A 27,641-nucleotide genomic window follows, 5' to 3' on the forward strand; every position below is an offset into this window, starting at 1 on the left:
TAAGGTGCCTTAGTTGCCCTCATCTTTGGGCTGTATACACGGATCCTGCTGACTCCTGCCTGCACAGTGACTCCTGCACAATCCCCCCAGAGCAATTTGGCTGAGCCATAGACTCTGCCAAGCCTGGGTTTCTTAACATCCATTAATCAGTTTTCGCTTCAAGATGGCTCTTCAGGCTCTTCACTTGTACTAATCTACGTGTCAGTGCCTAACCTACTCCAGCCTAGCCGCTTGCTCTCATTCTCTAAATTTCTTCTCATGCTCTTGAATGCAAACTGCCTCTATTAAGTGTTTTCTACAGGTTCGTATTTACTCTCTAGATTGGCTACCATATTGCTAGGTAGCTCAGTGTTCTCTACAAACTTAATACAGCAAAGTAGAAACCTGTAACACCCATTTATCACCTTTCAGTAACTATCCTTATATTCAGACCATGTGTATGCTATGTAATGTCTAAGATCCCCTTATAGCATATATTTGACATTTTTTGCACATGTAACCCTCATTGGTTTTAAGGGCAACTCTGATATCTACCAACGCATATTGGTATTGGCACAGACCGTTTAGGTTTCATTCAGGCAAATAACGGTCTACCCGAGTAGTAGAATACTCTAGGCGCCTTAGATACCTTTCATATCACCTTATCTATAGCCTACACGGTCCTAGCCAGGGTCTTTTCTATTGGGTTGCATATTTTGGGGTGATAACATGACATGGATCCTGCTTGATTCCTGCCAGCGCAGTACACTCCTGCAAGATCCCTGCAAAGCACTCCATGACCCTGGCTAGGGATCTTGCCAAACAGCAGAATTGTAGATCGTAATTTGGAATGTTAACTTTATGAATCACTCACAAATCTCCGAATCACATGCCATGAGCATCAGCAACTACATCAGTCCTCTATTCCCACTGCACTGGTCCCGAGCTCTGCTACTGCAAGCTGTACTCCACTGCACTGACCCCGAGCTCTGCAACTGCAAGCTGTACTCCCCTGCACTGACCCCGAGCTCTGCAACTGCAAGCTGTACTCCCCTGCACTGACCCCGAGCTCTGCAACTGCTAGCTCATTGCCCTGCATGTCATGTTAAGTGCATGTTACAGTATGTGTGCAAGTGCATGCCTGTTAAGTTAGCTCTCAAGCTTCCCATTACTTCAGGATTGGTACAGCCACCACCGCGGTTGGTGGTCTGACCAATCCGCTAAGCACTCATTCACCCTGGTTAGGGATCTTGCCAAACAAGTTTGCTGTTTTGCATGTCAACTCATAGATTGGCATTTGCATCATCTTAGACCTCCATCTGCCATAGACGACAGGCGCCCCTGGCTGTCTTAATTCAAGTCGTTCCTCTATCGCATCCCCTTTAGATCCCCCATTTGATACAGATGACGGACGCTCCGTCACTTGCTTCTGTTTTCAAATGCAGCTCAAAGCTGTTCTAACGCAAGTCGGAATCCCAGCAGACCGTTACTCAACTTATTCTTTAGGATTGGTGCAGCCACCACTGCGGCAAATAACGGTCTGTCCGATCAAGCCCTCAAAACTCTCGGCCGGTGGTCCTCCGACGCCTATCACTCATATATCAGATCAAATCTCTGATCTGAGGAAGCGCACCTCGCGCACTCCCATTGAATTTGCTCAGCGTGGTTCTTGCCATAGGGTCCTTCATCTTCAAATGCAATTTTTGGGGTGTATGGCGGAATCCTGCCCGACTCCTGCCTGCGCAGTCGACTCCGGCACGATTCCGCGAAGCCCTTCAGGACCATGGCCAGAGACCTCGCCAAACATGCTTTTCTATTATGCTTTTATGTATTATGCTTTTTTGTCTTTATGCAAATTCAGGAATGTGAACTAGTGAAATGGCGTTTTACAAACGGAAGTTCGGGAGGAGCGTGACGGAATTTGCCACGCCTCCTTCTTCAATCAGTCAGGTTATTTATTCGCAGTCTACCTGCCGAAGTTGCAGCATCGGTGTTACTCCGCTCGCAACCCACCACCTCCCCTTACGCCTCCCGTCTTCCATAGTTAAAGAATAAGGGGGTGTATGGCGGAATCCTGCCCGACTCCTGCCTGCGCAGTCGACTCCGGCACGATTCCGCGAAGCCCTTCAGGACCATGGCCAGAGACCTCGCCAAACATGCTTTTCTATTATGCTTTTATGTATTATGCATTTTTGTCTTTATGCAAATTCAGGAATGTGAACTAGTGAACTGGCTGTAGCCTAAAATTAGAGGAGTGACGCTGCAGTTCAGCAGGTGCATGTGTTTGTGCTTCTTGGCATACATGCTGGACGTGACATTGGGGGTGTGGCTGCATCGTCGATTCTACTTTTAAGTTCGAAGTTCGAGATTGAGATGTCATTTCGATCGATTTCGAAATAAAATCGAAATCGTGACACCCTTATTACTTAGCTAATCATTTTTAGCAGTTTTGCTAAAAATGCTAACAATGCTAACTAGTTACAGTGGGTAGGAGTCATAGTTGATGACAAGTAACAGTTACAATGGCTGAACAGTTAAAAAGTTCAGTAGTTTAAAGCAGCGGTCCCCAACCACCGGGCCGCGGGACATTCCTAACCGGGCCGTAGCCTACGACATGAGTTTTTAAAAAAATGCATGCAAACTAAACTCAATTTAATTCGCAATAATGTCACGTTTTTACATGGTATAGGCCTATATGCAGTTGTTTGATTGCACGCATGTTTGCGTTTTGCAAGGTCTATTTTCTTACGTCTGTCTGTCCCGCCTTCAACACTTTACATATTGCCTTCAGCGCTGCGCAGCCTCAGGTCAGCTCACTTCACTTGATTAGTTCTTGGCGAACGGTAGTGTCACACAAAGTTAGTTAAACTGCTAGAATGAGCAACAAAAAACAAGCATCTTTAGCAGGTCACTGGCCAGAGTGTTCGAGAGCAGAGATTTCTTACAGAAAAAAAGTCACCGTTAGCTGCACATTTTAGTGATGAGGACTGGGTGTCAAAACTCGCTTACCTGTGTGGCATATTCGGGTTGCTTAATGACCTCAACCTGTCACTCCAGGGGAGAATGACGACTGTCTTTAAACTGGCAGATAAAGTCGCTGCATTTAAAGCCAAGCTTGATTTGTGGGGATGAATGGGGACGGGGTGTATTTGATATGTTCCAAACAGTAGTGGGGGTTTTGGGAGAGACTGAGGCAGGGCCCTTTCTCTCGCAGCTGGTGCACGATCACCTTGTTGCGCTTTCAAATGAGTTTGAGCGTTAGGCTACTTCCCATCCTCCAAAGATCCACGGCAAACCAATGAGTGGGTCCGCAACCCGAATAGTCCTAACTTGTCAGGGCAGGAGGACGAGCAGTTGATCGAAATTGCAAATGACGGTGGTCTTAAGAGTGTGTATGAGGAAACCTCTCTGGCGGGTTTTTGGATCAAAACCAAAGCAGAATATCCCGAGATAGCCGTAAAAGCGCTGAAAACGTTGCTACCATTTCCCACCCGAATCTATGCGAGGCTGGGTTTTCTGCAATGACTGCAACTAAGACCAAATTGCGCAATCGACTGGACATTTCAAACACACTGAGGGTGTCACTGTGTTACAAGGATACAAGGAAGTTTATTGTCACATGCATATAGTTACTGGAAGTAAGAAATGCAGTGAAATTATGTCTGGTGTCAGCCAGAGTTTCCGCTAGAAAAAAATGGTGCCGGTCAAAGTGACCGGCAGAGGTTTCGTTTTCCGGACATTTTGATGATATGCCGGGATATCCTATTATCGCTTCTTAATTAGTCAAATTGAGGAAAACTGGAGACAGGCTATGTAGCTTAAAGAATAACATAATCAGGCTGTATAGAATGCAACATGTTCATTAGCCTAACTTAAACATGCCTAACAAGGACAGCAAGAGTCCGCTTCGTTCGTTGTTTTAAAAAGGCGACGTTGTTTGTTGCTGCTACCCACGTTATCTCCAGTGGACTGTTTAACTTACACAGATGCGCACACACAAGAATGAGCGCTCACACCACTACCCCCTAATGCTATGCCTCTTTATTTGATAACAATAAATTAAGAAATGTTTCCTATTCTGGCCTGGGAAATGTTTAGTTTCTTTTTCTTTCGGCCGCGATTCAATGATACCGTTTAGTTGTGCCAGAAATGATCCGCGGACCAGTAATCGCCTCGTCGAGGAGGCCCTAACCCTGCAGATCATAGACAGAGAACGCATAGGCCTACTGTATGCTTTGGGTAAAGAACACTTTGCATGTCCAGTATACACGGAGAATGACAGTGTCTTGGAGCGGCCGCACCCCCCGCAACTCCACTTCCAATTCCAATGTCACTGATTCCGACAGATACGCCCGACACTTCTGCTTTTTATCTGGAGGTGGTGGAGTTGACCGGACAGCTGAGGCTTCAGACGTTACCAATTTATCATCATCCATCGCGTCTGGCCATGTTTGAACCGCCTCACTCATTTGTTCGTTGTTTAACATGGTCGTTTTAAGCGTGCGCGCTTCCTATTTGAAATGCAGCATAGGCTGCGCGTGTTGTTTAATAGCTTACTTTTCAAACGGTAGAGCCTGTTCATTTAAAAACAAAGCCAGAGGACGTATAATATAGGCTTACATATTAAGGCTTATTCTCAAATTCAGATTGCGTTAGGGTACGGGATTATTAGCCAATTTCAATCGGACAATTTGACCGGAGAGATTTAATTTTGTCGGAAATTAAATTTTTTTTCCGGCCAATGTCCGGTAATTACCGGACAACGGAAACCCTGGTGTCAGCCTATTTGTGCATTTATGGGGGGGGGGGGGGGGGGTAAAAAGTGCAGTAGAAGAGGGGTTTAGTAGATTAAGTGGCAAGGGCTGCATAAGAATGGTGGGGGAGGATTGGGATTGGGGGGGGGGCACCAACAAGGAGCACCCAAGAGCAACAGGGGCAAGGAAAAACTCCCTTACCAAGGAAGAAACCTTGGGCAGATCCACGACTCAAGGGGCTAACCCAACTGGGGGTCTTGGTGTGTGTGTTGGGGGGATGACAGGGAAGATGGGATAGTGTGCTGTGTATGTGGGGAGAGGGCAGTGTGTTGGAGAAGCTTCCTCATGAGACAATGTGCTGTGTATTGGGGGGGGGGGGGGGGCAGTGTGCTGTAAGTATGTTGGGGATGTGTGTTGGAGAAGCTTCCTGATGAAATAATGTGCTGTGTAGGTAGGGGAGAGGGGGGGGGGCAGTGTACTGCAAGTATGGTGAAGGAACTTACTATTGCAAGCAGAGTACTGTATGTATGATGTATGTGAGTGATGACAGTGAAGATGTGTGTGTAGGCGGGAGGGGAGTGGAGCAGTGACTGTGTGTGTGTGTAGTGTGTGTGTGGGTAGGTGGGGGCAGTGTGCTGTAAGTATGTAGAGCAGGGATGTCAAAGTCAAATACATTAGAGGGCCAAAAAAACAAATTTGCTACAAGCCAAGGGCCGGACTGGTTCAATGTTTATTAAAACATATTAAAATGACTGCACGTAACCTATTGAACCAAGACGTGTACTGTATTTTGTTTAATGATTAAATGAATAATGACTGACTGAAGTGCGGGCAAAGTTTGCACAGAAATGTACGATTTTTCCCATCCTCACCGACCTTGTCATAAAACTTGTTTAAATGATCATACGATGCCTCCTTACTGCTTTGTCGTCTACATCAGCCTTTCTCAAACTTCTTTGACCTGAGGCCCAGTCAAGGCATACTTTGGGGTCATAGGGCCCACCTACATGAACCCACCCCCCATCAAATTATCATAATGATATCACAATTATTATTTTTAGGCTATACTATATTGCTATACATGCAGTTCAAAACAGTCAATGTTTAAAGTGCTAAGATTGTTCACAAAAGTTTGTGAAAACATGCACATCAGAGTACTGCTTTACTAATGTAAAATATAATTAGGCCTACAATAGTTTCATTGTTTTTGCATTGTTGCATGATGCTTGCATGAGAAATACTTCTCAAAACAACAGCAATTATATGGGTGACGTTGGTTTGGGATGTTTCCCTCATGCAAGCATCATACACTGATAGAATATATATATATATATGCTATTTAATTACATTTAATTTGAATGCCTGAATGTAAGGATTTAGGAAACACAATACCAGCTTTTGTGAATGGTAAATGGCGGATCAGATCATGCGTAAATCACTGATCTGGAGATCTTGACTAATTAATAGCTTTTGGCTGACTTTAATACTTAATGCCAAACAGTGTTTAATATAGTCTGTGCTCTGTTTTTTATGGAAGTTGCATAAATCCACGTCATTCTATTAAATGTCGTTTCATAATTAAATAGCCTTCCAATAGGTTGAAGCTTAGCTTTGCTACCAACGTGCACACTATGTTTGATGACACCAAACAAGTATTTCCTAATTGCAGAAATGTTTGTTTTCTTTTTCTGTCCGCGCGGCTCCTTGATCAATTGCGCAGCAAATTAACAGACGATGGCCCGGGAATAATTTCACTCTGCAGACCATTGTCCACATTGCGGACCGCGGCCCATAGTTTGACAAATGGTGACCTGCATGCTGCCATATTAAGGCCTTTTTACGGTGTATTTTAGCCGGGTTTTCGTGTGGAAGGTTCTGTAGAAATCTGGCACCCTATTCAAGAAGTTAAACTGAAAGAGCGTGCCGTTCACAGACACCAGAATGAACGAGTTCATAGTAACGTTCATCAGGCAATACAGTAGGCTACGTTCAGTTCACGTTCGCTCAAAATATGAACGAGTTCATGAACTTTCGTTCAATGAACGCGTTCAGGCACAACACTGGGGAGGGGGGTAGCTGAAAGTTGACATCTGCCCTGACTGAATACTGATGAATAATGAAGCCGAGGCCCACTTGCGGCGCCGCAGTGAGTTTGTGCGGGCTACCGTTGCATTGTGGGGAATGGAGTATTGGTGCGTGCAAAACAGCAGCGGCTGTGGCCTGCGGGCCGGTTCTAATACTAATCAAATATCATCCCGGGGGCCAGACTTTGACATGTCTGATGTAGAGGATGTGTGTTGGAGAAGATCCTGAAGACAATGCTGTGTATGTAGGGAGGGGGGGGGGGGCAGTGTGCAGCAAGTTTGTAGAGGAGGCTTACTGTAGCAAGCAGTGTGCTGTATGTATGTGAGGTGATGACAGTGATGATGTAAGTGCATAGGTGCCAACTCTCACGCATTGGCCGTGAGACACGCATTTGATTAGTTTCACACACTCACACGCCACACACCCGATTTCTCACGCTGAAGTGTCAACCCGGTCGGTCAGATGCCTGAAAAATTAGTTTAGCTAAACTTATTTCCCATATAAGATGCTATATATCTTCATATACAAGATCCAATTATTTGTTTTTTCCAAATATATGGAGAAGTTTATGTGTGAATATGTGACAGACTTATATGTAGTCTCCATATATGGTGGCATACATATCCATACACTAGATTCCACTACTTATTTTCTAAATATATGGAGAACTTGATGTGTGAATATGTGGCAGACATATTTGTAGTCTCCATATATGGTGGCATACATATCCATACACTAGATTCCATTAGCCTACTTATTTTCCAAATGGAGAACTTAATGTGAATATATTTGTTTATGTCTTGGCGTCACAGGTATGGTGTCGACTATGCTGCTCGGCATATTTTGCCTTATGTGTCAACGTTTTGTGTGGAGCGTTTGCGTTTCACCATGTGCATACAAAAATGTGTAAGGGCCAAAGCTACTTTAAATATAAACTAGAAATGCAATTCCAAGGAATTACCAGTCCATGAAAATGCTAAAGTTGTGATGTAAAATATCATGTATAGTTAAAACAGATAATACAGAGATGGTTACTACGGTGATGCTAGGATAGACATGGTGGTTGCATAGCTTAATAAAAGTTGATCGTTTAAAAGTAGACTGTTTAAAAGCTGAATGTAGATAGTTTAAAAGTTGTTGATAGACAGTAGATAATTTAAAAGTTGTTGATAGACAGCTAGTTTAATAGATAGTTTAATGATAGTTTAAAAGTTGAAGGTAAGTAGTTTAAAAGTTGTTGACAGACTGGAAGTTGAATGAATGTTGATATTCAAATAGTTTAATGGCTGTGTATAGGTAGATATTTGACGATAACTGAAAGTTGGAATGGCTCTAATGTTTGCTAGCAGTTATGCTAAGATTTTTAACTATGCTAACCATGCTACTTAGCTAATGTTTTATAGCAGTGCTAGCAATGCTAACCTGCTAACCATGTTACTTAGCTAACGTTTTCTAGCAGTTTAATGAATGTTGATATTCAAATAGTTTAATGGCTGTGTATAGGTAGATATTTGACGATAACTGAAAGTTGGAACGGCTCTAATGTTTGCTAGCAGTTATGCTAAGATTTTTAATTCTGCTAACCATGCTACTTAGCTAATGTTTTATAGCAGTGCTAGCAATGCTAACATGCTAACCATGGTACTTAGCTAACTTAACTAACATTTTCTAGCAGTTTTATTAAACATGCTAACTATGCTAACCATGTTACTTAGCTAATCATTTTTAGCAGTTATGCTAACTATGCTAACCATGTTACTTAGCTAACCTAGCTAATCATTTTTAGCAGTTTTGTTAAAAATGCTAACTAGCATGCTAACTATGCTAACCATGTTACTTAGCTAATCATTTTTAGCAGTTTTGCTAATTAGCATGCTAACATGCTAGCATACTAACTATGCTAACCATGTTACTTAGCTAACCTAGCTAATCATTTTTAGTAGTTATGCTAAAAATGCTAACTAACATGTTAACATGCTAGCATACTAACTATGCTAACCATGTTACTTACTAAAAATGCTAACTAACATGGTAGCATGCTAACTATGCTAACCATGTGACTTAGCTAACCTAGCTAAAAATTTTAACATGCTAACTTTGCTAACCATGCTAACTAGCTACAGTGGGTAGGAGTCATAGTTGAAATAAAGTGTTGACATAGTTGATGACAAGTTAAAAGTTGTTGATAGACAGCTAGTGAATGTATATAGTTTAAAAGTTGAATGTAGATAGTTTAAAAGTTGTTGATAGACAGCTAGTTTAATAGATAGATAGTTTAATGATAGTTTAAAAGTAGACCGTTTAAAATTTGAATGTAAAAAGTTCAGTAGTTTAATGGGTTACATTGTTTAACAGTGGATTATTGTAGTGAGGACTTTTATTTTGAAACAGTTTTGGGCAGATGAAACAGTTGAATAGGATGTGTAGTCTTAATTGACCCAGATTGTATGCTTAAAGCCTGAGGCTGCAGGTGGCCTGAACACCTGCCATAGGATTCTAATTGCTTAATGGCCGTATTTATGATGTCATAATCGGCAATGTTAAGTCTATGGGGAGTTTTTCTTTAATAGTTTAAAAAGTATAAAAGTTTCAAAGTTGAAAAGTCATACCAACCCGATCTGTTTGAAGACCTACGTTACAAAGTTTGAACGAAGTTTCTAAGTTAAACTGTTCAAGAGAAATTGCGTACGGAAAAAGTGGTAAGCGGAATAATAATAAGAAGAAGTTGTTGAAGTTGCCTAGGAAGTACAGTACAGTGCATTTTCATGCACTGTAATTAGAATGGAAAATTATTACGCCTACATTACTAGCACTTGAACTGCCACTATGCATCTCATAGCAGGTGATTGTTAGAAGTATATCTAAAATTCATTTAACAGGAGTTACTGTTAGAATAATTAATTTTAAATGAATGCTTAATGCTTGTAGTATCTTGATATGCGCATGCGCACACAGCAATACCCATCCCCCACCCTTGACTGACTTTTGAACACCAACCACGGTGACTTCAACCGTCACTGTTCTGTCCTGTCATGCATCTGACTTTGTAAGCTGTGCAAACTCTGCTGTCGTCATATCCAAGGTAAGAAGGCCTTTAGTAAACGGGAATTAGTTAGAAAAATATTGTTTTTATAATGTGTGTAATGTTAACCAAATCCGTTTGTTAACAGTCTAACCATCATGTTAGAATTAGCTAACGTTAATGTTATCAATTAGCTATCGATAACGTTAGCGAGCTAATATTGCTAACGTTAGCGATGTTAGCTATTAATGTTAACTTTTCCATTAACTAACTTTACCATTATGTGGAATATCTAGAATGATAGTTAACAACATATCCAACAACAAGCCTGTCTGAGATGTCGTTATGAATATAAGTTTTAGTTTGAATGAAATATCAGGTGTAAGTAAGTTAGCTAACCTAGCTATAACTTAGGCTACATTTAAAGTGGCTGCTATTAACCATGCAGGCTAACGTGAACGTTAGTAGGCTTAAATGGATCTTTAGTTTGTGAAGGGTAGTGTTAAGCCATCCTTACAACAGAAGACTTTGACAAGATTTGGGGAAGATTCTTGAAAGTCTTTTGAGTAAAGCTTGAATGGGGGGCATTAGTTAAAAGACTCCAATCTTTCAAGAATCTTTCCCAAATCTTGTCAAAGTATTCTGATGTATGGATCATTAGGCTACATGTTCATCTCATAGCCCTTATTTAAGCTTACTTGTGCCAAGGCGTGTGTTTATTAAAGATGCATGTGAAGGTAGTAGTGCTTCAGTGATGGCCTTTTCATGTTCTGTGTGTTTTACAGCATATTAATCTTCTCTGTTCCCTGTTTGCAGGTGGTGATTTGTGAGGACTGCTGCCCTGAGAACACTGAGTGCATTCTGCCAAATCAATGTGTGCCACTTCCATACAGAGAAAAAAAGTTTCTACCTGGAGAGTTTACTCACTGTTTGTGTGGAAAAAATAAACTTTAATAAAAGGTTAAACAAATATTTTGTGTGTTTTCTTCGGGACATCAACAATGTTATATTTCTGAAATATAAATATATTGTGACATATTTCTTTTTGTATGGGGAAGTCCAGGGCGGGGACAATGAGCTAGCTGGAAAGCCTAGCGTCATTTACTGTCAGTGGGAATCACGCAACACCCGATGTCTCGAGATACAGTATAACATAAAGACGTTGTATTGTAACAGTCTTGTTAATCCAGAAATAATGACATTTACAATAAAATACTTACCGATGATGTATTTTCCTGTGGCGTGTTTGGTTCAGCAATTATCCTTCTTTCCCACTAACAGTAAATGGCGATAGACTTCAGCAGCCAGAATAGATTCACGTTTGCTCAACTACAAGTCTTTTGTGCTTGAGTTTCATTTTTCCTCAAAATACAATTTGTGTGCTTGCTCAAAACATTTTTCTGTGCTCAAATTGTTCTACTGCTCGCTCATAAAAGAGGCACAATAAAACATTGATAAAATGCATATTTACACTGAGGCAGACTTCAAAGAGAGAGAGAGAGAAAGGGAGAGAGTGTTTGTGTGTGTGTGGGGGGGGGGTGTTGGGGTGTGTGTGTGTGTGTGTGGTTGAGAGAGACAGACAGACCAAAAAAGGGCTTGAGTCAGGGTTAGAGACACAGGCTTGACAGACATCGAAGGGGGGAGGGTGAGAACGACAGACAGAAAACAGAGTGAAAGAAAGATACTAGAGTGGATAGAAGAGTTAACACTTTATCAGGAAAACAAAAGAGAGAAGTTGTGTCCCAGTCTCTGAGGTGACCGTACTGCTGGAGTCTTACAGAATCGTGTTGAAGGTGAAAACAACTGCTACAACAGGGATTATGGAGCAGCAGACAAGTTGAGCCGAGTCCAGCACAGCTCTGCCATTATGTCAGCAGATTCACGGCCCAGAGACCCTCGGCTGCCAGGGGTCTTCATGAAGCCTGGGCCAGTGGGGCTACAGACTCTACTGGATCTGCTAGTGGGGGTGTATCAGGAGTTCCGTGGCTCTGCCTTGTCCAGGGAGAAGTATGTCTCAGGCTTCCTCCAATGGGGTCAGTTCCCTCCTCTCCTTCATTTAACTCACACTCTCTCTAGCTTTGCCCGCTAGCTTGTCACCTACATATGAAGTGACAACATACACAGACCATACATATTATATAGAGGTAGGCATGCTGGTATTGCTTTTGATAAAATGTTGACATTCTATGCGGTTTGTGACTAAAATACATCACTTACATTAAAATTAACCTGAGCCAGTATACTGAGCCTAAGCATTATTTAGCTAAACATAAGCAAACCAAATCATGTACACAATTGTAAGGTAAATATAGGGCTGATCTTCTCATCCCTTTATAGACCAACTCAAGGCTGCAGGTTAGGGTTGGGCTGTATATAGCTTGAGTTATTGTAGCTGTGTTTTATGAGAGGTTCTCATCATGAAGCAGTGGCCACAGCTGTACATGTACTCACTAAACTTATTCACCTGTCTCCTCTGATTCTCCATTGTAAGAAACAAACAGATTGCTGTAGATGAGAGCAAACACAAGGTCATGTAGGCAAACACACGTGGTCATGTCATGTTACGAGCATGTTGGACATTTGTCTGTCTGTTGGACTAGTGTCTGTCAATCCACCATTACAAATCCAGAATTAAAGAGAGGAGTACCCTACAGGTCGTGTAAAACCTCCCCCACATACATTGTTTTTCCACCTTGAACATTTATTAAGACTGCTACAAAGACAATATTAGACATTTTCTTGTATGTAAGATCAGTAGTATTGTTATATATCATGGCAGTGAAATTATTATTTTTTTTTTTTAAAAAAAAGAAATAACAAACTAAAGGCACCTTTAAGAGTTTTTTTTTTTTACCTCAACATAACATTTCCAAAATCATTTTGATGGCACATAACCTCATAAAATGTCAAACGACAACTGCCATTGTCTGAGCAGCCCTCTATAGGCAATTACTGACCTAGCAACTTTCTGTGTTCAGGTAGAAACACTTGAAAAGCTGCTATGCTACAGGAATTCTGAGATATCTTTCTACAGACTGCCGTCAGTGCATTGCTTCTATATCCGAGTTATGTTCATACTTTGAAGCAAAAAATGCATATTTAGTTTGTTTATTTTTGCGATTCTCTTCTGTAGGGGGACCCCGAGAGCAAATCTTCTTTAGTGCTGCTTTATATATAAAAGTATATATATACTATACTTAATTATTTTTCCTGTTAGTAACATATATTTTAATAATGCAGGATCGCCACTTCACATATCACATATTTTCTCCTGTGTATTAACCAATAGATTTACAATAAAACTAGGGCTGTCAGCATTAACACGTTAATCGCGATGCGATTAAGGACCAAGCATAACATTTTTTAATCGCATTAAAGGGACACCAGGCAAGCCTGATGCTTTTTCTCTACGAAACTCCCCCTCGCTCGGTCTGAAGCTCTTTTCCTTTTCTTTGCGTCTTCCGTCAAGGGTTTTCGCTGCTTCTTCGCCGGCTCTGCCATTATACACACGTTTGCAACAATCTCTAGCGTTTTGTTAGCCTGCCTCTGTGCTGTAAAGTGATACTGCTTCGGTCGGCGGGTAGGATAAACCGAACTTGCAAGTGCAGTAGGGGCGGGCGAGAGAGCCTTCATTCGCCATTCGTCATTTAACCATATACTGACTTACGAAGATGATTAATTAACACGAAAAAAACATTGCCTGGTGTCCCTTTAATGCCACCAAATGCCGCCAGAGATTTTTTATTTTACACCTTCACTTATTTCACTTATCAATTATTCTCTTTGGCTGCTACTATTTTGGCCATTTGATGCACCGTTTCTTGTCCTCAAACTGCCACAGACACTTCCTAGTAGGCTTCTGCATGCCTTCCTCCTGTAGTCATGAAGATAATAAACACCAACGCAGTTCTGAACTCCCGGTCGGCTGAATGGACGTTTTACTCCCTGTCGGTTCAGTTGACATGGAATTAAAATATCACCGAAATACCTCAAATTTAAGCTATAATCTACAACATGGGTCGGCAACAGGCAGCCAAAGCTGGCCCGCCACCAATTTTTTTTATCTTTTATTTTACAATATCGATTTACAAATTCCAAATTCCTATTCACCAATCAGACCGCGGGTGGGTGCTAAAACAAATATGAGAAAGAACACCAAATGCGTTGGATCCTGCCAGCCTAATCTGTGCATAACCCTCGGCCAGCGCTTCAATATTGCGCATTTGTGCCTCTGATTGGAGGTGGCGCTCCGTTTCATAGTGCGGTATGATATTCTTTTCAAACAGCGACAGCGTTGTTGCATATCAGATACACAAGCTTTGCATTTGTGAAACCGGGTAAGATGAACGCAAAATTTTCTTTCCATTCCTCTTTATACTGTAGGCCTAGCTATATTTCTCTCAGCTAACTCCTGTAGTTCGCTTCTCTGTATGCTAATATTTCTTGAAGGCAAACAATAAACATTGTAACATTGTCAGGAGATGGGTCAGCCAAGTAGCCTATTTAAGAATAAAAGTAAAAGATAGACTTTATCCGAAGAAGTCATTAGAATAAGTCAGGCTCCGTGTTAAATTGTCCATCAAGGCCAAAATTATTGTTGCCTAGTGCCCACATTTACTATTCACAATATTGAAAAGGGAGATAAAACAGAGTTTATCAAGAGAAATTAATTACTCAAGTATACCATCAATGGGTCCATAGGCTACATGGTTTATTTTTTTCACAAGTCATTTTTATCCATTCTCCGGTTGGATGCGTGTGTGGACTAATAGACGATCCACCGGAGCTGCATTTAATAGTAGCCTATACTCTGGCCCGTCAACTATTGGTTAAGAAAAATACTGGCCCGCGGCCAAAGTTTCTTGCCAACTCCTGATCTACGAGCTAAACATTGTTTACACTCCTACACTGTACACGTTTTCAACTGAACTAGTTAACTGAACTGAACATAGTTAATGGAGATGGACTAGGCTATTTCTGTTTGTTATGCACTTCATTGAAACGTGCTGTTGGCCTGGGCTACATTTTGCACATGCACTTGCATAATTTGTCAATATGAAAACTTCCTTATTTTCAATTGAACTCAAAGATAATGAACATAGAGTATTTTTTAGTTTGTTACGCCCTTTATCATGTCTCCTACATGTTGTGCATGCACTCTGCTGTAGCATTTATTTCAGATTATTCAGCTATATTTCTGAAGAAGACATTGTGTTGCCTCAGGCCCGTCTTTTGCACATCTTTTAAAATTTGATTTGATTTACTTTATTCATAAAGTAACTTTCTTTGCATTCATTTGATTCCCAATATACAATTAAGACCACCAGGCTCGTTCTGGGTGATACATAGGGAGACCACACATGGATAAGGACTTAACAAAAAGATGTATTTATTAAAGTAAATATGTCTGAAAATATGAAGTGCAGTCAGTATTAGTGGGATGGTAAGAAAACAGGTGTGGTGTAAATCAGTTTAATGTGCAAAATCCAAACAGACGACGCATGCTGCGATTGAGGTAGCGTCTTTTATAGTACAGGTGCCCCAATCAGGTGATCAGCAGCACCTGTGACATGACTCCGCCCTGCAACCCAGAGAAAGATAAAGACAGGCAGGCAGGCAGGCAAAGACCGGCAGGGTCGTAACACAATCAAGATACTGCTATTAATTGCTTTACATAATATGGAATTCTGGAAAGTTCTGAAATGCAAAATAATAGAATTTAAACATGTGATAAAATATGTGATTAGTCACGATTAACTATAGAAATTCAGCGATTAATCATGATTAAGAAAAAATGTATCGTTTGACAGCCCTAAATAAAACCATAACAGCTACATTGACTGTTTATCTTGAAATTTGTACTTGTACTCAAGGGTGTAGGTTTGGTCTCAGCTTTGGTGGGGACACGTCCCCAACTCCTGTTGTCAGGATACCAACATTATTGTTTCAATACCAATACCAAGTGAAGAATCTCAATTTTGATACTTTTGCGATTTTTAAAAATGTTATTTGGTTTGGGGGCCCCCACCACCTTGACGCCATCAAAGTCAAAGTCAAATTTATTTGTATAGCACAGTATCATACACAGAGGTCATTCAAATTGCTATAAAATAAAATTAAATAACATAAAATGAAATATATGGTAAAACAAGAATAAGACAAGAATAAAACAAGAGTAAAATAGGATTAATTAAAAGTAATGGTAAATGGGTTTTTAAGTTTCATTTTTAAAAGTGACAGTTGGGGCAGATTTTACTTCTGTTGGTAGCTTGTTCCAACACTGGACAGCATAGTGTTTTTTTCAACAGGGGGACAGCATCCCCCTGCTTAGACCTGACCCTGGGCACAACCAACCGACCAGTGTCAGAAGATCTTAGTGACCTGGGGCCAGTTCCCCAAAACGTTCTTATCGCTAAGTAGTTCTTAACCTATTCCTTTACCTCTCTCTTAACGTTATGGCACGATTCCCGACACGTTCGTACGCTAAGTATATCTTCTGTAAGTCACACGTTCGGAAGGTTGGTCTGGACCATTCGTAAGCTCTCTCTTAGCGTTGTTTGAGCTCTCAAGACGCTAGTCGCCGCCACTGTGCAGCAGTCTTTAGAAATCAGCGCAGCGCAGTACAAGTCAAACTATGGTAGGCCGACAGTATGTTGACAGTGTTGTGGCTCAACGATGATTTTATGTTATGGACATTTTAAGACTAATAATAAAATATGTTCGCAATGGATGCAGGCCTATTTATGAAGTTTACTGTATTTGGTATCAGAACTAATATGGTGGTAATTAGCCTAGGCTATTTAGTAATGTCATTAAAGCTTTCAAATTGGCAATCACTTTTGATAATTAAAAGCTGGCAAAGAATTTGCCTCTAAATGGTTGCTTTTTATTGAAAACATTAACCAATGGCAATCATTTTTTTAATTTGAACCTTGAATTTCCCCTGGGGATCAATAAAGTATCTATCTATCTATCTATCTATCTATCTATCTATCTATCTATCTATCTATCTATCAATACCGCATTAAACAGAAGTAACTGCAGCTGCTTGCCAATCAATTATAATTGTAAGGTACCTTACCATTAATATAAAAGTGTATTACATCATTTTAAGAAGTTGTTAAATCCATGTCAAGAACCGGCACAAGTGGCACAACGGGATAAGGAGGGTGGATGATTAGCGAGGGATAGGCCTACCCGGTTAGTCTACCCGTCACAACATATCGTGTGAACATTGTGACAATACTGACATACTGACAATTTGATAATTTAGTTAATAGTTTATATTTTACTGATAACTTAAACTATGTTAAAATAAATGTTACTGGAATAATTTGAGGAATATTTCATTTGCATAGAACGTGTTGTGTTTCTTAACGCCGTCATGCACCTTCACGTGAAGTAGAAAATCGATTCCTGAGCAATCGATGCCAACTAATTCAGCACCTTCACTTGGGACAGCGCCTTTGTAACGTCGAACGTAAGAAGCAGCGTGTTAAGAAGCTTCCTAAGGGACACTTCGGGGAACACACTTAGGAACATAAACAACTTTAGTAAGATATATCTTTTGAGTCTTCTTAGCGCGCTAAGAGTGAGCGTTATTGGGGAACCGGCCCCTGGTCAGTTTGTAGTGGACTAGCATATCTGAGATGTATTTTGTTCCAAGGCAATTGAGTGTTTTAAAGATGATCAGGAGGACTTTGAACTCGATTCTGAATTGTACTGGAAGCCAATGCAAAGACCTGAGGATTGGTGTGATGTGTTGTCTTTTTTTGTTTTGTTAAAATTCTGGCAGCAGCATTTTGAATTAATTGCAGATGTCTGATTGACTTTTTGGGGAGGCCAGTGAAGAGGGCATTGCAATAGTCATCAAGCCTGGATGATACAAAATGCATGCATGAGCTCTTCTAAGTCTTGCTTAGATACCAAATCTCTGGTCTTTACTATATGTCTCAGGGGCCAGAATGCTGTTTTAGTTATGGCTTTTATATGATCACAAAAACTAAGATCTGCATCCAAGATAACACCAAGATTCTTTACTTGGGTTTTTGTCTGAAGACTTTTACAGTAGACTCCAAGTAGGCACTGAAACTTAGGCTCCCTTCCTTATTCCCAAAAACTATCTCAGTTTTATCTTTGTTTAATTGTAAGAAACTCTTCTGCATCCAACTGTTCACTTTTTCAATACACAGGCATAAGGAGTCAATAGGACCATAGTCATTAGGTGAGGTAGATTAATGCAAGGTAAATCTGAGTATCATCTGCATAGTTGTGGTATGTAATGTTATACTCTTCAAAATTTTGGCCTAGGGGGATCATGTAGAGGTTAAATAACAGAGGGCCAAGAATGGTAACCTGACCCTAGCCAGATGAATTTCGCTCTGCCTAGCTCCACTCATCCATCTGGAACCGATCCATTGAAATGTTGCTTCAGAAGGCTGGACCTAATCAAAAAATGCTTGCATATGATTGAATAAGCCACTTGTCCGTCATCTATTGACGTGCTACTTCAACCACGCTCATCGAAGCCAACCCGTGACGCTGATAACAGTCTCACAGTCGCTTCTACGCTATGTCACATCTATGAAACTCCCGCCCTGCGTCCTGATTCGCTAAACCATAAAGTTGGTTGGAGAAATACTCTCAATGGAAGAGGTTCCAGATGGATGTGAGTGAAGCTAGGCGGAGCTAAGCGGAACGACATTCATCTGGCTAGGGCCAGGTTACAAGAATGGACCTCTGAGGAACTCCATATGGCATGGATGTTTTCTCCGATGCATAGGTTCCAATGGACACAAAGTAATTTTGGTCTTCTAAGTAAGTGCAAGGATATGTGGATTCAATTAGATAGATAGATAGATAGATAGATAGATAGATAGATAGATAGATACTTTATTGATCCCCAAGGGGAAATTCATCATGTTTACTATGTCATTAGATAAAATGAATGTTCAAAAAATTAACAAGTCAAAGAAAATCTTTCTGGGATGAGATCATAGAAGAGATAAGTTAGCCTACATTAGCCTACATAAACAGAATATAGGAACAGGAAAATGTCTCGGATCCATTGTTTATTGCGACTGCAAGATTTGTAGCCCAATTAACAGTCAGTTAGACAGGTCATCTGCTGGAAACATTAGGCCTAGTTTTTGGTCAAAGTTTTCTCCATGGATTCCTGGTTAGAACCCCTATTGGAACAGATTAAAACTTGGGACATGTTGAATTTTGTCCAAAAATCCGATATGGCCGCCGTATTCCAAAATGGCAAATTTTTACACTTTTTGCTATGCTATGGGGACATTTCCAGTAAAAACAGTGTCATTTTAGCAAAACACTGTTCTTTTCTAGCAAATACATATTTACAGAGGTTAACTGATGAAAACCCTAAGTATTTTTCTAACAATTTTAAATCATTAAAAAAATATAATTTTGTCAGATATTTGTCAAATATCAGAAATCATCAAATTTCCTTCAAACATAAACCTCTTACAGGTTAAATACAGTTCAAATAAATTTGGTACCTTAACTTAAACAGATTAAAACATATGGCATTTAGACATTTTCCCAAAAACTCAATATAAATTCAATAATATGGCCCCAGCCGGGGCGCAACTGGCTGGGGCACCTGGACCATACGCCGGCGACCCGGGTTCGATTCCTAGTGATGGGGACGAGACCGCCTATGCCGAGTCAAGACCGAGTCTTTGAAGGGTCGAGACCGAGTCTGTTGGTTTCCAAATACAGTCGAGTTCGAGTCAAGACCGAGTCTTTGAGGAAGCAAGTCTGAGTCGAGACCGAGTCCTTTAGGAGTCGAGACCGAGTCAAGACCAAGACCATAAAAAAATGTCAGTTTTCATATTCATAATTTAATATCACCCCAGTTAATAATCAACCATTAGGCCTACAGACTAAGCTAGATTGGGAATTGTTTAGAGGAGCAGTCTTAATGTCTTAATATGGACTATGCTGACCTACAGACACTCACCGGCAGCAGAGCCATAGAGATAAATAAACGGCTCTGACGGCAGTATCTTTGCATTGCACCATGGGATGTCATTTTTAAATAATGCCGGTCAACATTGCATTTTATTATTATTGTTGTTATGTGTTGTGTGTTTTTTTTATATGAACATAAAAAATGCGTTGGTCTCGAGGACTCGGTCTGAAATTACGAGTCCTTCTCCACCCACTGTGGTCCGAGACCGAGTCAAGACCGAGTCTTTGAAGGAACGAGTCCGAGACAAGACCGAGAAAGCAGAAATTGGTCTTGAGACCGGTCTTGAGTCCGAGACCGGACTCGAGTACTACATCACTATCGATTCCCGCCCCGTGGTCGACACAACAGATGCTCATAGTGCTGGGCGGTATACCGGTTCACACCGTATACCGGTGTATATTTTCATTATGATATGAATTTTTAATATACCGCCATACCGGTGTATTTGATTACACAACGTTTGGAACGCTGCGCTGCGCGACAGTGTTTCAGACAGGACTTTTTTCACACGCACGCATGGTGCCACTGCGAGGCATAGTGAGGGTAAACACCTGAAGTTTTTCCCCTGAAGTATGACCCTTAAGGCTTAATTTCTCCTTAGATAAGGGGTTTATTTAAGGGTGTTGCACAGAATACCTTAAATTGTTTCTTTAGTTAAGGAAAAACGTTAAGGGATACTGCGAAAGGGATTTACCGTCACGAAAATTCTATTGAGATTGTTCAACAGCAGCTGGCTAGTACAGTAGGTGATGTCGTTAGTTAGCAACCCACCAAACACAGTGAAGTTTAATGAGCTTATCATTCATCTCACCTTAAGAATATTCGCTGAATTATCCAGGTAGCAAGTAAAGCATGTTATAGACATGCACTGAGCAATACAAGCTGGCTAGTTAGAAATGATCCTGACTGTCATCAGTGCACCAAAACGAAATTTTTTGTTAATGTTTTGACTAGCGAACCGAACCGAAGCTCATGGCAGGCTAACATGACATCCACATTCACATGAAGTTAACGTTAGCCTACCACTAACGTAATGTAAACCACACAATACCAATAAGGCATGTTTCTGATAGGCCTATTTGACAGAGTAAGCATATTAGCAGAGAGGTTTCATTTTAAATTGTATAATTTTCAAAAAAGTATAAAGTTGCACTACTTTTTGTATTGGTTTTATAGGCTACAAGATGTTTGTGAAATTTGCACAGTAAAAGTTCTGTATTTTGACTGCAATTGTCTTTGCATTCTGATTAGATTCTTCATTAGAATCTTTTTTTGGGGGGCCATGCAAAACTGCATTACCACTAGTGTGGAGTTATTCTACATCACGACAGTAAAATATACCATCCTTAGTCAATGTACTGCAGCAATTCCTCTCTTAACCTGTAGAAAATGCTGTGAACATCTGATTATGCATGGAAAAAAAATACCGTCATATACCGTGAAACCGTAAGAATTTAGAAAAATACCGTGATATACATTTTTGGTCATACCGCCCAGCACTAGATGCTCATCAGATGACCCCAGTGAGTGGTTGGGGATGTACAGCTGGATCATAGAATTGAGATAGCCGTAAGCAGATCCAGTAAGTGTCCTATAGGCCAAGGTCTATTATAAGGAGTCAAGGTAGAGTAGGAGAGGAGTTACATGTGTCCTCTTTGGCTGATTGAAGACCAGGCGTTCTGCAGCATTCTGAATCATTTGCAACGATCTTACTACACAATCAGGCAGGCCAGCTAACAGTGAAATACAAAAGTCCAGTTTGGATATAACCATGGCCTGCACAAGAAGTTGTGTGGAATCTTGTATTAGATAAGGTCTGATCTTCCTAATGTTGTAAAGGACAAGCCAACACAATTTTGCAATTCAGGCTACATGGTTTCCATGGCGCCGCCGCGTTCGGACGCCTTTTTGGTTGCTCCGCCTAATTTGTGCTTATATTTACTCTTTTACCTTTTATTAACCCCTAATTTTTTGCACTTTTCCATTGCACTGATTACGTATGATGGCGTTACACTCAGAAACATCGGGATGTTTTAATCGGCGATTCTACCTGGCCGACTGAGATTCTCCGAGATGCATCATGGAACCATGGAGACGCATCTTGGCGCAGAAGGAAAAAAAACGGGGAAAACGAGCCGGGGCCCGTAACGGATTGAGGAATAGAGCTCATAGGCCTCCACTGCCTAGCATTCTCCTAGCCAATGTCCAGTCTCTTGTGAACAAGATGGATGAACTAAGAGCGAGGATACAGTTTCAAAGAGAAATCAGGGACTGTAACATTCTATGCTTTACTGAGACATGGCTAACTGAACTTGTACCGGACTGTGCCATCACTCCGGTGGAGTTTTTCTCTGCTGCTCGCTCTGACAGGACTGAGGAATCTGGAAAATTGAAAGGTGGCAGTGTTTGCATCATGACGAACAGCAAGTGGTGTGATCCTAGAAATGTCACCGTTCTCTCAAAGTCCTGCTCGCCTCATCTAGAACATCTAGCGATCGTCTGTCGACCCTTCTACCTGCCCCGTGAGTTTACTTCGGTAATATTCAACGCTGTCTACATTCCTCCACAAGACAACACAGATGCTGCGGTTTCAGAATTGCAAGAAGTGTTAAATAGACAACAACACACGCACCCTGAAGCTGCGCTTATTGTGGCCGGTGATTTCAATCAAGTACATCTGAACCGGTCCATGCCTGAATTTATTCAACACATTTACTTCCCTACACGTAGTGACAACACACTGGATCACTGCTACACACAGTTCAAGAACAGTGACAAAGCTAAGTCTACCAGCTTTCGGAAAATCAGATCATGCCGCTGTTTTCCTACTGCCTATGTACAAACAGAGAAGTCAGAGGGATCCCCCAGTGACGAAGGAGGTCAAGCGCTGGACTGACCAATCGGAAGCCAGGCTACAGGACGCCCTTAGCAACGTTGACTGGGAGATGTTCAAGACAAACTCTGCTGACATCAATGAGTTTTTTTTTTACATAATTTCACTGCATTTCTTACTTCCAGTAACTATATGCATGTGACAATAAACTTCCTTGTATCCTTGTAAACTTCTTTGTACATGCTCAAAGAAATTAAGTCGGTCATCAATTATGATGCCAAAGTTACGTGCCAATCTAGTTGGGGTCAGTGAGGAGGAGTCAGGCTGGATGTTAATCTGTTGGGGAATAGCTGCTGGAAACACCAAAAGCTCAGTTTTTGAGAGATGAAGTTGAAGGTGTCGGTCTGTCATCCAGACTGAAATATCAGGCATGCAGAAATCTGATGGGAAACAGTCCTCAGGTGGTAAAGACAGCCCTGCTGAAAAAAACAGCCTGACCAGCTAAAGGTGGTTTGCTGGTTGACCAGCTTGTTTGACCACCCTATGATGGTTGACCAGCTAGACCAGCAAATCTCTTGCGAAAACATACCTTCAGCTGGTTTACCCACCTGATGGTAATTCAGCTGGTTTTGCTTGTCGTACCACCTCAAGCTGGTAATTTTAGCTGGTGTTGCTGGTCTACACTGCTGGTTTAACTGGCCGTGCCAGCTTATGTTGGTCAAACCAGCATGACCATCTTACACCAACAATGTCAAGCTTGGCAGGCTGGTTACCAGCATGACCATCTTGCACCAGCTGTATCTCACACGACAGGCTGGTCAAACCAGCATGACCAGCTTCCTCAGATGGTCACGCCAGCATATCCAGCTGGTGATCCAACCAGCTACACCAGCAAAGACCAGCAAGAGCTGGAAGAAAACCAGCAAAGACCAGCTAAAACCAGCTACCAGCATAAGCTGGTTTCTAGCTGTTTTTTTCAGCAGGGAGGTAAAGCCGTCTGCATAGCAGTGAGTCAAATCCATGGGAGTGAATGGTCTTACCCAAGGAAGTGGTGTAAATAGTGCCCTAATACTGATCCTTATGGCACACCTGTGGTGAGGTCATGATACTTTGATACAAGACACACTGAAAGAACGCCCTTTAAGGTAGGATTCAAACCAAGATCTTTCCCAGAAATTCCCTGTTCAGACAGTGTAGAGAGGATAATGTCATGGTTTACAGTATCAAAGGCTGCACGTACAGTAAGTCTAGTAGAATTAATACTGATGACTGAGCAGACTCCTGATTTGAGGTGCTGCTGTTTACGGGTTTGAGTCCGGGCGTGTGCAGGGCTGAACCACGCAGATTAAACAGTAACAGTAAATGTAAATAGGTTACATTAGCTACTCTCAATGCTTCAGAGACAGTCACAGACAGAGCAATTTCAGTAGAATGACCACTCTTGAAACCAGACTGCATACGGTCTAGCAGTTTGTTCTGATACAGAAAGTCATAGACTTGCTTGAAGAACACTTCCTCCAAAACCAACAAGAAAGGAAGAAGGGAGACAGGTCTGTAGTTCTTCATCAATTGTATGAAGTGTACTTTTTTTTAGCAAAGACATAACCCTTGCCTGTTTAATAGAAACTATTCCAGAACTGAGGGTAGTAGTATTAAACACATGCATGACTGCTGGCAGAACAGCAGGTGTGATAGACTGCAGAAGAATGGATGGGACAGGATCCAAAGGGCATGTTGTTGGATGACTTTGCTGAAGCAGTAGAGAAACCCCTTCAAGAGGAGAGAAAGAGTCCAACAATTCACAGGCAAAGCTCTCCTAATGGGTTCATCAAACTGAGCACTTATCCTGTTGTGTTTGCAGTCAAATATGACCGATTGACAATTCTTCTCTCTAAAAAATATTGTTAACTTATTCTCACTACCATGAGGTTTTTTGGCTTTGTTAACACAGGGCATCTGAACACACAAAACAAATTTTGATATTTTGTATAACTTTGAGTGTTTTATTTAACTTTTTTAACTGTTTTATAGACCACCCATGTGTATTTTCGGTCAAAAATGACTGGCCATTAGAAATTAATGGGTGAACAAATGGTCAGTGTATAAAATTGAGTCCAGGCACATACTTATTGATCAGATGGACTGTATATGCACTTCTGTACATTAAAACACACACAAACACATACACTCCCCCTCTTTGCTTCTATGCCAGCCCCCATTGGAACCTTTCCCCAATTGAATCTTCCCCTTTCTGACTTGCATGAGCTCAGGTCAGTGAGGCCTGCTGGCCATAAATACCAAACGGAAGTTTAAAACTGGTTATATCCAATAGAACACAAGTTGATACAAAGGTCTATCACAACATTAAATGATAATATGTGTGTTACTGTGTATTTATAACAAGTTATAATGCAGCTGTCATTTTTGACCGGGAACACAAAACTAGTAAACATAAAACAAACACAACAGGAGGGTGAAGCAACTTTCAGTGAAAATGTTGCAAAGTCATCTGCTGACAGTGAAGTATGGCAGTGGTGGAGGATTGAGAAGAGACTTGAAAGTTGAAAAAGTTTTCTACTGTCAGTTGCACTCTCAATCTTGCTCTGATAGAATGTCTTTTTTGCAAGTGTAACAGTGAATGAAAAAGATGATCGCAAAGACTGGTAGTTACTAAGACCATTTCCATCTCTGGATTTACGTAATTTTCTCTCAGCAGCTCTAAGTATTACTATCATTAATATAGTAATAGTAACAATATATCTAGCCGAGTGGTAAAATAGTATTTTTTGTAGAGATGTCCGATAATATCGGCCAACCGATATTATCGGCCCGATATTAGCATAAAAATGTAATATCTGTTAATATCGTTATCGGATTTTTTTTGCCTTAAAACCGATAAAATAATCAAAGTCAAAGTCAAAGTCAGCTTTATTGTCAATTTCTTCACATGTTCCAGACATACAAAGAGATCGAAATTACGTTTCTCACTATCCCACGGTGGAGTCAAGACATATTTTACCAATTTTAAGTCCACAGACAAACATAACATTCAAGTAAACAAAAAAGTAAGTAAATAAGTAAATAAGAGGGCACATATAATGAAAAAATAAGAGCAGCAAAATTTGGTTGAAATTGTGCATAGACAGTCAATAAAATAAAATACTAGTGCAAAGTCAGGCCAATAAGAGGCTGAGGTAGTTCTGTTTGACCTAAGTAAGAAATAAAGTGGCATAGTGGTGCAAGTTATGTAAGAGCAGCAGAAGTGTTGTGTTTTCAGGACAACAACAACAAGTTGCAAAGTGTACAAGTGTGCAAGTGGAGTGGTGCAGGCGGCCATTGTGGGTCCAATGTCCAGGATGTTATGTAGCTGAGGGTGGTGGGGGGAGAGGAGGGAGAGAGTTCAGCATCCTAACAGCTTGGTGTATGAAGCTGTTGGTGAGTCTGGTAGTGCGGGAGCATAGGCTTCTGTACCTCTTCCCAGAGGGCAGTAGATCAAACAGATTGTGAGCGGGGTGACTTGCATCACTCACAATTTTGGTCGCCTTGCGGGTGAGGTGGGTGGTGTAAATGTCCTTCAGGGAGGGGAGTGAAGCACCAATAATCCTTCCAGCTGTGTTCACTATGCGCTGCAGGGCTTTCCTGTTGTATTCAGTGCAATGCTTGCGTTACACCCAAATAGTGCCTATGCGCTCCTGAAGCGTTTACCGCCGGCGCACAGATGATGAAAATCAGAGGTTTACAGGCCACGGTGGCCTTGGTGCCCCCTTCTCTAAATATTCTGCTTTGCGTCCTACTAATAGCGATTTAGCCTATGGCCTATGGCCAAATTACGCAGTGGAGAAAGTGACAGCGCAAGAAAGAAAGTGCGTCCAAATTAACCCATCCTACTCATCACACAGACATCACAAGTATCACATGAAAGAGCTTTTTCTCAGCTTTTAAACGATGTTAGCCGCTAATTGCTGTGGTGAACCGTTCGCGAGAAAAGTAAATAATATCATTCAATTTAATCATAAATTCTACCAAAGGTTTTGCGTCCATCTCCCTACCCATTCATCTCGGTGGAATACTTCAGAACCCTTCGTTTAACATATGACAAACCATATATCAGAATAAACAGCAGACCTTACCGAACAGAAAGGTGTAAAGCAGTCCCCTGTACAGTTAGCCGTTCCAGACTAATCCCGTTTTGAATTTGCAGTAAATTTCAACATACATGGATGTCTCCAAATTTGGGATTTAAGTTTTACACTGTGTTTAAATTGTTCCACATTATTTCATAACGGGCCAAATACAAAACAAATATTACAAATGTCGCCTAGATATCGGTAAATCAGAGGACAGCTGACTATAAGAGTTTGTGAAAGTAGCCTTCATGATCACAAAATGCTAAGCATGCATCTAGGCTATTTGAGTTTCTTAAAGCTGAGCTGTGCTTAAATTGTTTAATACATGATTTCATAACAGGCCAAATATAAAATAAATGTTAAATATAGCCTAGATATCTGAAAATATTAGATGATCAGATGATTTACAGTTATATGTAATATGTCATGTTTTATGTTTTTGTAATGTTTCATACAGTGATGCAGGTCTACTGCAGTGAATACAACTTTGATCATGTTTATAGCCTACTACTGTATAGTTAACTTTGGCCTTGGTGCCCTGACATGTGGCCTTTGTGCCCCCCACCAAATATGCCCAACTGAAGGCCAAGTGGCCTTGCCCCTAAAATGGTGAAATTCTAAGCCTGATTGTGGGTATGGCCCGTTATGAAGGCCAGTCAGTCTTTTAGCCCCGTTCATTGGACTAATACTAAAGGAGGACTTTGTTTACTACTCTGGAAGGTCTGGATTGAAACGTTGTGCCTTCCTTGTTCTTATTGCACACTACCTTAATGTTGCATCTCTTTGTTGTTGCTCATGTAGAGCAGTGCTGATTGAGCCCAGTTTATAATTTAAATGATTGCAT

General features: G+C 41.0%; 1 protein-coding gene across 4 annotated transcripts in view; it reads left to right on the top strand.

Annotated features, from left to right (window-relative positions):
- The first annotated feature begins 11,481 nt into the window (after positions 1–11,481).
- The window catches only part of dmpk (DM1 protein kinase), a 241,053-nt gene continuing 224,893 nt past the window's right edge, over positions 11,482–27,641 (top strand). For 3 of the 4 annotated variants that reach the window (XM_076275081.1, XM_076275082.1, XM_076275083.1), the window contains exon 1: positions 11,482–11,873. In XM_076275081.1, the coding sequence (XP_076131196.1) occupies positions 11,708–11,873 (166 nt within the window). In that variant the 5' untranslated portion in view covers positions 11,482–11,707. The remainder of the gene's footprint in view (positions 11,874–27,641) is intronic. The other variant, XM_076275084.1, reaches the window with a different exon arrangement.

Source organism: Alosa pseudoharengus, unplaced genomic scaffold (assembly GCF_046254945.1).
Source record: "Alosa pseudoharengus isolate Yale_2024_CS ecotype anadromous, Long Island Sound unplaced genomic scaffold, YU_APseudo_1.1 YU_APseudo_1.1_scf_8, whole genome shotgun sequence".
Lineage (NCBI taxonomy): Eukaryota > Metazoa > Chordata > Actinopteri > Clupeiformes > Clupeidae > Alosa > Alosa pseudoharengus.